Source organism: Eumetopias jubatus, unplaced genomic scaffold (assembly GCF_037043125.1).
Source record: "Eumetopias jubatus isolate StellerSeaLion01/CBP00866 unplaced genomic scaffold, mEumJub1_p1.0 scaffold_14, whole genome shotgun sequence".
In the NCBI taxonomy this organism is placed as follows: Eukaryota; Metazoa; Chordata; class Mammalia; order Carnivora; family Otariidae; genus Eumetopias; species Eumetopias jubatus.
Window position 1 is genome coordinate 97,007,258 of NW_028274820.1, and position 13,889 is coordinate 97,021,146.

At 45.6% G+C, this 13,889-nt stretch overlaps 1 protein-coding gene across 1 annotated transcript; it reads right to left on the reverse strand.

The window, feature by feature from the left end:
* Positions 1 to 8,719: 8,719 nt before the first annotated feature.
* On the reverse strand, positions 8,720 to 9,694 carry LOC114211597 (olfactory receptor 10AC1). Its single transcript, XM_028106192.1, has one exon. The coding sequence runs from the start codon at positions 9,692 to 9,694 to the stop codon at positions 8,720 to 8,722; it is 975 nt and encodes a 324-aa protein (XP_027961993.1).
* Positions 9,695 to 13,889: the final 4,195 nt, after the last annotated feature.

Below are 13,889 nucleotides of genomic sequence, written 5' to 3' on the forward strand. Positions count from 1 at the left end.
CACCATCAAATTTGTTTAAAATCCTACACTATCAGTTTGCGCAATAAGATCAGTGGAATGATTTTGAAGGCTTCTGCTTATAAAAAAGATACTCACTTAAAGAAAAAGAAGATATCTATTTCAAACACCCTTGAAAAGCAATTTTAAGATAACCTAGATTGTCCAAATATTTACTCTAAAGTTCTTTCCAAGAAAGACAACAAAACTGTTTATTAAAGATTATTAAAGCTAGCATATTATTTTTAAAAATCAAGTATATCATATAGGTTATTTTTTTTTTTATTATCTATATGTGCCTTTTATGGTTGGGAGCCTTGTATCCAAAATAGGGACTGTTTATACCCATTTAATAAGACTTTAGAGTATTTATTTCACCACGTCAAATTGTTTAGAAAGTTTATAGTATTTTTATTTTATGATCCATTTTTGGCCATGTAGAGGACTGATTTAGTGACAATTTTTGGTTAGAGAATTACCTGCTGATAATATTGTCCTTTTAGGAAAATACAATTTGTAGCATGATATACCCCCTGAAGATGTAAATTACCAGGAATATCATAGGTAAAATAGATTTTTAAATATTTAAGAGTGAATTTCTTCTGAAGCTTTTAATTTCAACTACTCATGCAGCAAAACATTTTATCAATGATAAACAATTTTCAGATATAGAAGTGACATTGGACAAAGCTGAAATAAGCCCATATTTTGCAAACATAACCACACCATAACTGAACCTCCTTAGACCTCCCTCTCTAAGGACTGCATCCTCCACATGAACCATAAATCCCAGTGCACTGACAGGTGATTGATTTCACTGTGGAGTGTGATAGATTGAGGGAGGGAGGGCTACCTCACAGGTCACACAGCAAGCCTTCCTAAAAATCACCCTTTGATTTTTTTCCTTGAAATCCCTTTCCCCATTATAGCTGCCTCTTTCCCCATAGCCTAGGCTTCCTCAGCCAGATGCCCATGCATGAGTTTGTTTCTGGAAAGAGCAGTGTGAAGAAGCAGGAATCCCATGTAGAGAAGGAGATGATGGAAGGATCCAGGTTCTCAGGGCAGAAGGTTCTGGTATCCAGTGCCCGGCATGATACATGGTCTGTCCTAGCAACAGAGGCATGGGGTCTTCACCAGAGCAGTCCTGCTGTGTGGTGTGGCTAGGTTCCTGGCTTCACTGACTACATACCCAAATTTACAGCACTCCTAGAGACTCTACAGGTCTTTTAATACCCCTTACAAATGATTTTTTTCTTCATAAATTGCTTAAATTACTAGAGTGAATTGCTATTTATATTTTTTAGGACAACCAAAATGCTGATTGATCTCCCCTGTTGATCTCAACCTCAATCCCTAAGCCAGTTCTCAGTCTTTTCAGGCATTTCACTTTACTACGCTTCTCACCTCAGAACTCCCTTATTACATAAGGAAAGAGAGGCAGAAAGCAGTCCAGCAAAATAAAAACTGCAACCACCTTGGGACCCTCGATTCATCCAGGACAAACAATGACAATAAAACAAGAGCAAAGCTACAAGAGCTTGGAGACAGACCTACCCAAGATAGACCCACCGAAGATGTACCCAAATATAGGTGAAAAGGGTAGAATGCACCCTGCTTTCTCCTTTTCCTGTAATCCCAACCAACACCCCCCTTTCCCATGCTCCACTACATATATATATATATGCCCTGTTTCTTCCAAGGTATGCCACTTCTTTAAGGTATGCCTGTGTAGGGCTTGAGGTGTAAGGCTACAGATGTTCTTTGCCTAGAACAGCTTTGGGACCTCAGTGCCCAATCCTGCCCACCAGAAAATATCCCCCATTAGTGATGCTTTTAAATGCCAGACACTGTTCTAGCACATTTCCTATATTAACTTTAATTATTACATCAGGTGATGTGAGACAGGTACTAATATCAATTCCAGATTATCCAGTGAAGGCTCAGAGGTCTAGAGAGGTTAGAGTAACTTGTTCAAGGTCACAGTTAGGAATTCAAGTGCCCAGAATTCAGACCTAGGTAGCGTGGCTCAGTGCTCTAATGATGGTCACAGCTTTGCCACTTTTCTCCAAGAAGGCCCACCTTGCCTCTATAGCTGCCATGTTCCAGGAACATTCTATTGAAGGACTTTACTGCCCTCTTCATGGATGTGTGTTTAATTGTGATGACAGAATGGATCAAATTCATTCTGTTGATGTGTCCCACAAGGATAGTGACTCCTTTAGGGAGCAGCTGAAGTTTAGAGACAACGTGGACCTCTGTGATAAGGCCCCAAGACCAACATGCCAGGAACAGAGGAGGAAACAGACCCTATAGGGGTTGTGAACACCTGATGATTAAAGAAGTTTTTATGGTTATGAGGACTTCTCCTCTCCTTGTGATATGAAGAAGGCACACTTACCCATTGTTGGGAGGATCATAGACATCTTCATCCTCTACCACGTGGGACTGGAATGTCAGAAGCTCTCGGTAAAGATTTAAATCACTAATAGAAAGGCTAAACTATTATCTACATCTCAAATTTCTGGAAGACTTGTGGCCCCCACAGGGCTACATATTACTTCTGTAAGTGGGTCTTAGACTAGGTGTGAGAAATGGTCTCATACGCAGAGGAATTTTATTTAAGGTGAATCAGCATCTTCCATGTTTACGTCACCTTTATCTGGTCTGGATGACCACGTTCAAGTTCTCTCCCCTCTGCCCTTCTAACCCGTTTGTCCTGCTACCTGCCTAACTTGGGGAAGTATTCACTGATGGGGAACTGTGATTCTTAGGCCTCTAGTCACCTTCCCCCACTTAGAACTGGCCACCTCAAGGACAAGACCCTGTGTGATCAGAGAAATGGGAACTTTCCTATCTTAAAGATGTTTGTACGCTCAAGTTCAAGCCACGGCAGAGAGTAGCAGTAAGAAATGTATATGAGTGCTTGAAATGGGACCTGGAACTCAGGTGGAAGGATTACATTTAAGTTGGGGGGGGGCAACCTCTCTGAAGGGCTGGCGTCACTGATACTGAGGGGCAGAGGTTCTCAATCTTCACTGCACCTTACGATTACCTAAGGGGCAGCTTTTTTAAAAAGTTCCAATGCCGACCTTCACCAAGACCAATTAAGTCAGAATCCCTAGTATTTGGGTCTAGACATCAGTATTTTTGAAGGTCTTCAGATGATTTCAGCGTGCAGCCAAGTGAGGGACCCACTGAAATCGATGTACTGTGGACAGAGGATAATTTCTGGCTGAGTCTGGATCTGTTAAAATTCCAGTGGCACCAGTGTGAAGAGCTGTGAGATCTTCTTCAGCAGTTCTAAGTGCTCACAGATCTGTATTTGAGAAGTTACACATGATGTCTTAGAGTCTGTGTTTGTATCAATCATGTTTTTTATTTTCTATACTTGATGATGTTTTGATGTCTTGGGGGCTTTGCTGGTTGAGGATAGGAGGCCCCTCCCAGCGCTAGCTAATTCCTAGAGATAGCAAACCAACTTCCTGTGACTGTGCCTTTCATGTGCAAACTGACCAACCCTAAGCCCATATCCCCAACCACCCCCGTTATCTGACTCTTCGTGTATCAAACCAGCAAGCTGCCTGCCCTGTAACCCCAGGGCCAGGTCAGCTAAACCAGACAGCTGGAGACCGCTCTGATATCCCACAGCCCCCTGAAATTATTCAGACTATCCAATCCTAAACTTACTCAAGCTTTCCTACCTTGCCTTGCCCATTCCTTCCCACAGAAATCACAAGAAAGGCTCAGGGCCATGCTTTCCCCTCTCTCTTTCTGCCTCCCGACTGACCCAGTGCTTCCCCACATAATACTGCATGGTGTGACGCACCCCTTCGCTTGGGAATTGTAACTAATAAACTTCCGTCAAGGGCAATTGTCTCTGTCTGTTACCTTACTGCATCTGATTAAAACAAATGCCAGGCACAAATCTTGAAGCAGTGCTAAAGATTTCAGCATTTGAAATGAAATCCGATGTTCCTTTCTACTCCAGCAGGTGATTAAACATGATTTGAGTTGGTTCTTCATATTTTTTCAGTGTTGGCTGGGGCCTGGGAGGTGTTGCACCATTTCTGGGTAGACGGCATTTCTCGATGCGGGGTTTGTTGTTTGCCTGCCAGGACTTTGCACGTGCTGAGGCCTTTGCTGAAGTTTGTACAGGTGAATTTGGTGCTCTTTGGGCTGGATGAGACATCCCTAAAGTCATCTCTGGCGCCAGTACCATGTTATTCTAGAAATAGTAGTATCATTTGGCATTGGTAACTGCTCCATCCTTGAAATGCTTGGCTTCCATGACGCCACGCTATCTTCGATTTTCTTCTACTCTCCTGATTGCTCTTTTAAAAAAACTTCTCTATGCATTCCGCCTTCCCTGCCTAGCCTTTATTTTTATTTTGAAAGCATTTATTGAATAAGTGACATATATGTATGCAAGAAGGGTATTCAATGAAGAGTAAAGGTCAGTCCCACCCTGTGCTCTGGTTCCCCAGACTTTCAGTTTGGTTACAAAGGTGTATGTGTGTGTAAAACATACAGGACATATACAGACACACGTGATACGTACATACACACATTCTATGTGTTTTTATATATAAATATTATCATATCATAACACTGACTTCTTCACTCTTTCATTCAACAATGTACTGGCAGCTAAACATGCCAGACACTGTTTGGGAACAGGAAATACTGTGGTGAGTAGACCATTTTCATAGAGTTTATATTCTGCTGGGAGGGACAGATAAAACATTAAAAAGAAACAAACACCATTTCATGATGTAATATATGGTGATTAACATAACAATAAAAAAGTTAAAAAAAAAGAAAGAAACACCATTTCAAATACTGAGAGATGATTAGAAATTAAAGCACGATAATGTGATGGAAGGCAGAGGGGCAATATTATATGGCGTGATCAGTGAAGCCCTCTACAAGGAATTAATATTTTGAGTCCAGACAGTGTCTGAATGACAAGGATCCAGCCTGTGAAGCTGGTGGGAAGAGCACTGGAGTGGAAATCATAAGTGAAAAGGCTAGAATCAAGGATGACTGCACTGTATGCCATTGTGCACCTTGCTTTTTCACTTAACAACACATATAAGAGATGGTTCCATAAAACTGCTTTTTCTTTTTGGCAGCTGCATAGGATTCCATTAGAGGGATAAACCATAATGTGCTTAACCAGGCACATATTATTATTTAAATAATTTCTAATTTTTTTGCTGATCCAAGCAATTTTGACATGAATATTTTTGAACATACGTATTTGCCCACAAGACAACTACATTGGTAAGGACATACCTGGAAAGTACAGTGATAGGAACAAATGATACATGCCTTTAATTCTAATGGATATTTAATTGATGTGCCCAGTTGCCCTACATAGAATTGAACAAATGTGTATTTCCAGCAACAAGGGAGTCCCTGTTTCACCCTTAAATTGTGTGTTTGCCCTTTTGAACATCATCAACATAAATGCTCCAAATAGCATTTTGAGATTTTATTTTGCACTTCTCTCATGAGTGAGGTTGACACTCTTTTCCTTTGAGTAAAAGCCATTTGCATCTCCTTTTCTGTGACCAGTCTATCCATACCCTTTGCCCATTTCTTCTTTGTGATTATTCATCTTTTTCTTACTGATTGGCAAAAATTCCTTATGCATTAATGAAATGGGCCTTTTCCATACGTTAGATATGGAAGTTGGTCTCTTCTCGTTTCATTTTGTTTAAGGTAGTGTCCCCGCGAATCAAGCTGTTTTATATCTAATCAACAAATCATGTGTTTTGCGTTATGCTTAGACAGTCAGTCCATCCTTCGGTGCGGCTGTTCCTTGCGGTCCTATGTTGGAACTGCTCTGTTCCTCCTCTGTCTCTTCTGTTCTTCGCAGCCATGCCAGTTGCCACTGATAAGCTGGTGAATCCCAAATATGTTTCTCTAGCCCAGATTCTCCTCACTCATACCCACTTCCCAACCATACAGCTCCACACCCCGTGTCAACATTATCCGTACTGAACTCACCACCTCCACCTTGTGCTGCCCTCGACCTGGTTACGCTTCCTGTGCGCTCCATCTCGGGGCCCCCGGTCTGTCTTCTTTCCAGGTAACCCTCATCATCCCTGACTCCTTGTTCTCTTTTATCCCTCGGCAGTTTGCAGTACGTTCTGTTAGATCTACCTTCTAAATATTCCTCCACCCTGGTCACTTCCCTCCATTTCCAGTACCACTTGCCTGACATGGGCCAACGTTACCTCCAGCCCAGCATTATCTCCTACCCGAGCTGCCTAGCAAATATACTTCTTGTCATGTCCTTTCCCAGTTCCTTCTTAACACAGTAGTCCGTGCTCAGATTGGAACACATCACGCCCCTGCGTGAACATCTTTAATGGCTTTTCCTTCTTTTCCTCCTCCTTGCCCACCCTCCCTTCTCTTTTTTCCTCTTTCTCCTCTTTTTTCTTAGAATGAAGCCCAAACTCTTTCATTTGACTTGCAAGGCTCGTGTGTTCTGGTGCTTATTTGTACCTCTGGCATAATCTCTGAATACTTGAAATACACAGCCCACCCACCCCCCATCCCCACCAATTTGAGTCAGTCCCATTAACAAGCTCCTGGAATGTATAATGGTCTCTTTTGACTTGGTGCCTTTGCACCTGCTTTTCCTCTGCCTGGATGCTCCTTTCCCAGCTGTCTTTGGCTCGGGGATCCCTGCTTGCACTTAGGTCCTAACACATCGCTTCATCATAAACTTTTACGGATGCCCCTACTACCCCAACTCTAGGCTAATTGCTTTCCACAGGGTCTTGTATTTTTCCCATCATGGTACCTGTCACATAATAATGCAATGCCTATTTATTTGCCTGAGTCCCCTAGTAGATTTCAAATTACACATGGGCTTAATCTTCATTCCTTCAATGATTTGGGTTGAGGTGCTAGAAATACTTGGCATTTTGATCACAGTTGAATCCTTAACTGTCAAGTTCTTGGCATGGAGCCATCACTCAATAAACAGCTATTTATTGCGCATATGGATGAATGAATAACTTCTGGGATTTTCCCAGTGTAACTAACATTCGTACTTAAGGTTTTGTGCCAGTTTATCCCCTTTAATATGCCAAGATATATGAATGTAACATTGTTTAGAAACAGTCACATCAAGGGACTTCATCTTCTCTGTCGGTTTTACATGACAATGTGGATTAGTAATTTTTTAGTAATTAGTGCTAAATTAGTAATTCTTCCTTTCAATGTCTCCTCCCTGTTTCTTTGACAGCAATATTTCTTCCAAGCTACTGGTGGATTAAAGTTCCTTGGTGCATTTCTACTCTTGTACGCAAGCATACACTGGACCCACCCATGCAAAGCTCACTCTAGTTCCTCTTTACTCCCGAGCTATTGGTGAGGAGACAGTTTTTAGCCAAGTGGGCTCAGGCCTTTATCTAGGCGATGGAGGGTAAGAAGTCCCTATGATTCACTGAGCAGGCCCCCAGAGAGGTGTTTTTTTTTTTTTTTTTTTAAGTAATGATTGTTTCTGTGTAAAAGTAATATCCATTGAGAATGATTAGGAGAAATCTGGAAGCTATACAATCAAGAAAATAAAAATCACCCATAATCTCATCACATAGAGAGCAATTATTAACATTTTGGTGAGTGACATCACCAGCTCCATGGTCTCAGTGGCCATCTGTGAACCCAAGTCTACCCTCCTCTGGAGCCTGTGTTCTGGATTACTGGATCTGCCTCAATCAGCATCTTTAACCGGTTGGTCATGGCAGCATTTCAGCTCCACAGGTTCAACACAGAAGCCTCCATCACCACCCTCCCAACTTGCTCCTGCTCCCAGGTTCTCTCTTTCAGCAGATGGCAGCACCCAGTGCACCCAGTGACCCAGGTTAGAAATGCTTCTTAACTCCCCTTTCTTTCACGCCTCCATATCCAGTCAGGGTTCTGCAGTTTTCACTTCCTGCATATCTCTTGACTCCATGTCCCTAATCCCCTGGGTCAGTCCTCTGGTCCAGACTCCATCAGCTTTCTCCCGGAATAGGGCAGCAGCTGCCCAGACAGGCCTCCACGGGCCTGGATGGCCAGAGTGACGACACAGGAACAGCAAGTCTTCAGGTCACTCTGGGAAGTCACATCCTTCTGCTGTTTACCGGGTCCTTCCCCCCCGTGTCCCAGCCCCTGTTGGACCCTTGCTGCTTGGACCATTCTTCACCTTCCATTTCTGATTGACCTCTACTCAACTTACAGTTCTCCTTAGTCATCTTTGTTTTCCAAGAAGTTTTCCCTGACTCCCCTCTCCTCTCAAAAAGTCTAGCACGGAAACTCCTTCTCAGGAACCACTCCATCCATTGCCTCTTCACCCCTCACATTTGTCCTTCTGCCCGCATCTGTGAGCCCCTGCGGCCATGAGTCGTGCCTTCTTCATCACCGTGGGCCCACCACCCTGCGCGGGCCCGGGTGCATGGGGAGAACCAGCAAGCGCTGATGGGGCCACTGTCTGCAGGTCTAGGGTTCTGTACCCCGCTGTCTTTGGCCATCGCTCAAAGCAGGGGTGGAAGATGCAGCACCTGCTGCGAGACTCTCCTTTTGTGGACACTTTTCCAGGTTCTCTTTCCCGAATCCAGTCCTTGGGTCCCCCCTGGTGGCGTTCCTGACACAGACACCTCCTGACGGAGAAAGCTTTGGGGGGCGGGAGCAGAGCTGCCCCCTCTGGCCTGGTGCCTGCCCGCCGTCAGGGCTCACTCAGCCCTTGTCCCCGCCGCCCCCGCCGCCCCCGCCCCAGCACCCTGCGGAGGGCGGCAGCGATCTCGCGGTTGCGCAGGCTGTAGATGAGCGGGTACAGCAGCGGCGTGACGTTGGTGTAGACAAGGGCCAGCGTGCGGTCCCGCCGCGGGGAGTAGCTGGACTTGGGCCTCACATACATGAAGGTGGCACAGCCGTAGTGCAGGAAGGTGACGGCCAGGTGTGAGGCGCAGGTGGAGGCGGCCTTGCGCCGGCCCCCGGGGGAGCGCAGGCGGCGCAGGGCCGTGGCGATGGCACCGTAGGACGACAGGATGAGCAGCGAGGGCAGCAGCAGCAGCACCAGGCAGGCGCCCAGCAGGGGAAGCTCGTCGGCATAGCTCCGCGTGCAAGCCAGGTCCAACAGCGCCGTGATGTCGCAGAAGAAATGCACCAGCAGGCGGGAGCCGCAGAAGGGCAGGTGGAAGACGGCCGCCGTGAGCCCCACGGACACCGCCAGTCCCCCGAGGCAGCAGGCCAGGGCCAGCCTCGCGCACAGCCCTGGGGTCACCACTGCGGTGTAGCGCAGCGGGTGGCAGATGGCCACGTAGCGATCGTAGGCCATGGTGGCCAGCAGGAAGCACTCGGCCCCACCCAGCGCCACGAACAGCTGCATCTGAAGGGCGCAGCCCAGAAAGGAGATGGGGCTGCCCCTGCCGAGGCCTGGCGTGGCCAGGTCGGCCAGGGAGCGGGGCACCACCACCAGAGTGTAGCAGAGCTGGATGGCTGACAGCTGGCACAGGAAGAACAGCATGGGCGGCCGGCTGGGCACTGAGGCCACCGCCACCAGGATGAGCAGGTTCCCGCCCAGGGTGGCCAGGTGCACGGCCAGCAGCAGCAAGAAGAGCACTGGCTTCAGGTGCGGGAACTCAGAGAAGCCCTGAAGGAGAAAGCCACAAGGCATGGTGGCATTGCCCGGGCTGTCCATGCACTGGCCTGTCCAGAGGCACCTGTAGGAAAGAAGTGGGGAAAGGGAGAGCTTGTGGCTATAGCTCCTCTGCCCCAGTGGTTGAGAAAGTGCTAGATGGAATTTAAAGGGTAGGAGGGAGTAGTGGCTGCAGAGAGGGGGGGTAGGGTAGGGTTCCCCGGGTGCATTACCAGCCTCCCCTGCCCCTTGTTGGTGTTTTATTAACTTGTGTAGTTTTGCCTGCCTCCTGGACTAGACTTCTCAACGTGCTTTTTCCAAAGAAGCCTTAATTTTAGGCCCTTTCCTTTCAACCCATCACTCCTGACCTCCACCTACAAAGGATTCCCTGCCTTCAGACCCTAGTTATTATTTGGTGGGTCTTGTATTGCCCGGAGTATTATGCTGCTCTCAGCCTTAGCTCCTCAAGGCAGGGAAAGTGTCTTTACTGCTTCTATTTTCTCCTGCCTGCCCTACTCTGTCACTTTGAGTTGCTTTCTGTGGTGTGTCACAGAATCGCAAAAACGAGATACAGATGAAGACCTTAGCGATAATCTCATACAATCTCATAATTTTAAAAAGGAAAATAAAGCTGGTGGGATGTGTGTAGGGGAGGCTTAACCACTCACAGAAAACTGGGAACAGAATCTGCTTTCCTGAGGCTGAATCCAGAACTTCCCATGATCCTATAAGTAGCCATAAAAAAGGGTCACTGGAATCAGTTGTTAATCCACATTGATTTAGCCTTAAATAGAGATGTCTGTTCCAGGTGCCGAAGCAGACACTTAGGCAGCAGGGAGAGTAGTGGGAAGGCCTCTCTGGGGGCATCAGGAACAAAATGTCCCTAACATTTTTATTAACACTCTGTCAACATGAGAAAAAGTGATGTGTATCTGTTCTAACTTGCCTTTCAGAGTTAGCAGTACATTCCAAATTTGCTGACTGGGCACAATTTCTTTCTCAGCGTTGCCCGGTGACTCATTTGCAGGCAACATTTGGGAAACTTTGACAGCATGTAGGTTGGCTGCAATTGTTGCAGGTCTTTGCAGTGAGGAACATGAGGTGATAAGGCAAACTGCAGGAGGGTGTTTGATTTTCCAGTAGTTATTAATGACATCTCTTTTTATTTCCGTAACTCTTTTTATTAACTTTAATTGTAAGCTCAACTCTTATTTCCTCTTGGTGCTTCTGAGTCACTGTTGATGACTGATGTTGGAAGTGGAATTTGTGCATGGTTGTTATACCATAGAACACAATAGCAATAAAGCCGGGTTAAGGACAGCAGGTAAATCAGTGGAAGAACTGGAAGGAGTGGGAAGAGCTTGATTTTTGCTATCTAATGCTCCTTTTTGAGAGGAGAATTTTGGTGGTTTGTATTTATCAGTATCACTCCATGTTCTTTCTTGTCATCTGAGGGGAGCACCTTCAAACACAAGGGTGGGGTCTTTTAGGGGAGGAGTGGGGTGGGGTTTGGCTTGGGTGGTAAGAGGGGAGTCACTTCCCATCTGTTTTAGAGCCCTCACATTTGTTGTTGTTTGTTTATTTGTTTTGGCTGGTATTTATCTGATGAGCCAATTTAACAAACCTGTGCTGAGTGCCTCTTCCTTGCCAAGCGTTGAGGGTCCTAGCTGTATGTAGGGACAGGAGGGAGAAGCCTGGCTGTCCTGGAGACTCAGGTAGGCTGGAACTGTGGAGGTACCTACTGTGGTACTCTTCACTCTGCCTCGGCTTGCCATTCTCCACTTCTTTCTTTTCATCTCCTTAAAGAAGCAGGGAGGGGGGCAGAGAGACAGAAGCAATCCAGTTCTTTTTCCTTGTGTTCACACTGTGCAGAAATGATAAGAAAGTTTGGGCAGGGACACCAGTGACGACAAGCTCAAGGTGTGTCATGCGTTACAAACAAGGCTGTGGAAAGCAAGCCAGGTAGGTCGATCCACTCAAATGTAGACTGAGGAATGTTTCTACTTAGTTTGGTGTATTCAGGAGCGTTTATCATAAACCCTAAGAATGTATGTTAGAAATGTCTTTTATTGGGGGGTGGGTGGCAGGGTGGGGGGCGGGGCAGAGACACTTTTCAAACTCAGTGATTTGATTGAAAATCCAGCTCCACCCTAGTAGAAGCTGCAGAGGGAAAACACTACAAGGCCTGCCTGAGCCACCTTTCTCCCCAGGGGCAGAAGGACAGATAATGTCATTTCCGGGTGATTAATAACACTGGCAATAACAGCTACACTTAAGAGACTGGTAGGTCCTTGCTCAGAAGGACTTTATGCATTTAACTCACTTAATCCTAGTGACTCTTAGTATACTCATGATGAGGTAGGTAGGTAGACTCTTAGTCTCCCCATCTTACCAACAAGGAAATTGAGGCCTAAAGGAATTAAATGTCATGTAGCTGGTTAGTGCTAATGGCAGGTTTTATACTCAAGCAACCTAGCCTCTCATAGTTCATGGTCTTATCCACTACACAGTCTTCCGTATTTATACCTCTCCTAAAGAATCCTCTCCATGTAAGACACACTCTACCCCTTTCCCCATATCTTCCCTGTCCCTTGCCCAGAAATTGCCTACACTCTTCTAGGCATTGCTGTCCTCAGATTTCCCTTTGCTGACATTTCTCTTGAGGACATGTAGATGTGAGCTGTAATACAGATAACTTCAGATAGCAAATCTAAAAATAATTTCTCCTTAGCTTTGACATTCATCACTGGTATTGTTACTGTTCTGGCAGATCTGCCTTCCTAATTGTGTAAGGCTCCATGGAGCACCCACAGAGTCATGGCTGGCTGGTGGCCCAGGACATCTGGATGTGGCTGGAAGCCTCACTGGGCTGGGGTTACAGATCTGGGATTTGATTTTTGCTGTGCGGAATAATGAAAATGATTTGTAATAATGATGTTTTGAAGTCATTTTAATAGTCAGTCAAAGCACGTCTAAAAAGAGGTTGGACAGTGAGAGATTTGAGAGGCAGACAAGTCAGGCCCCTCTGGGTTGTAAATATTCCGTAAGAACTGGAACAGAGCTTAGAGGTCAAAGGTCCGGATCCTCCTGTTATAGCCAGTGAGGCCCAGAGAGGTCACACAACCAGCCTGGGGTCTCACTGCTGTCTGTAGCAGAGCAAGACCAGAGCTCAGGTCTCACAACTCCTGGTTGATGGTTCTATTTCTGCCAGAATTGTCTTTCAGAGTAGACCCGAGGCCACTGATCTAGTATTATTGTTTACAAAAGCACCAAAAGAGAGGTCACAGAAAAATTAGATCATTGTCTCCCAGGGACTTAAATATAGAAGATTATAAATATGCATGAATTTCCCTAACTTGACTTAATAATCTATCATGGGCCCCCGGTCTAGGAATTGATACAAATTGTTCTGCAATCTATTTTCTTCCAGTGCTTCCTTTTAGGAAAAGTACATACTATATATTCAAAAGTTGTTTTTTGTTTCCTTTTTAAAGTCCTCTGTGAAGTAGGAAAAGTGTGTGTGTGTGTGTGTGTGTGTGTGTGTGTGTGTGTGTCCCATGTGTTCCCCCCCCCCCTTAAAATTTTGCTTTGTTATTTGCTGAGTTTGACTTGGGGTGGGGACAGGTCACTTAACACTTCCAAAGGCTTGCCTCCTCACTGTCAGCTGGGGTTAACAAAAGAGAGGCATTGTGCGGATTCCCAGATACTAGCAGAGAACCCAGTGCACACACAAAAAGCCTGAAAAGCATTCTTCACTTCTATCTCTTCTTCACCATCGTTGGGCTTGGGTCATATTTCCTGCGGATACTCATCTTTCCACCAAGCAAACCTCCTCACCTCTTGACTGTGATCTTTCAGGTGCTTTCCTACTTCGTGCCTTCTCTCTCTTTCTGGGGTCCTAGAAGCAGGGTGTACATAGCATTCTGGCTTTAGGAAACTCACAGGGAAATAAGTAGACATAGATGTGGGTAAGTCTGTCTGTCTGTCTGTCTACATATCAATCTATCACCATCATCATCATCATCATCATCATTCTCCCTCTCTCTTTCTACTTCTTTTTCTGTTATGTTTCCTATTGCTTTTCTAAAACTGTACAGACTATGGAAGAAGACATCTATGGGTTCAGACTCTGCTGCAGCCATTCACAAGCCACATTACCTCTGTCTCCCTGATCCTCAGTCTCTAAATAGAGATGGTGTCTAATTCACAGGGCTGTAGGGAGAAATAGGCACACTGCAAAGAAAGCCCACAACAGAGT

Coding starts and splice junctions, on each gene's coding strand:
- LOC114211597 (XM_028106192.1), bottom strand. CDS start 9,694: ATGGACAGCCCGGGCAATGCCACCATGCCTTGTGGCTTTCTCCTTCAG.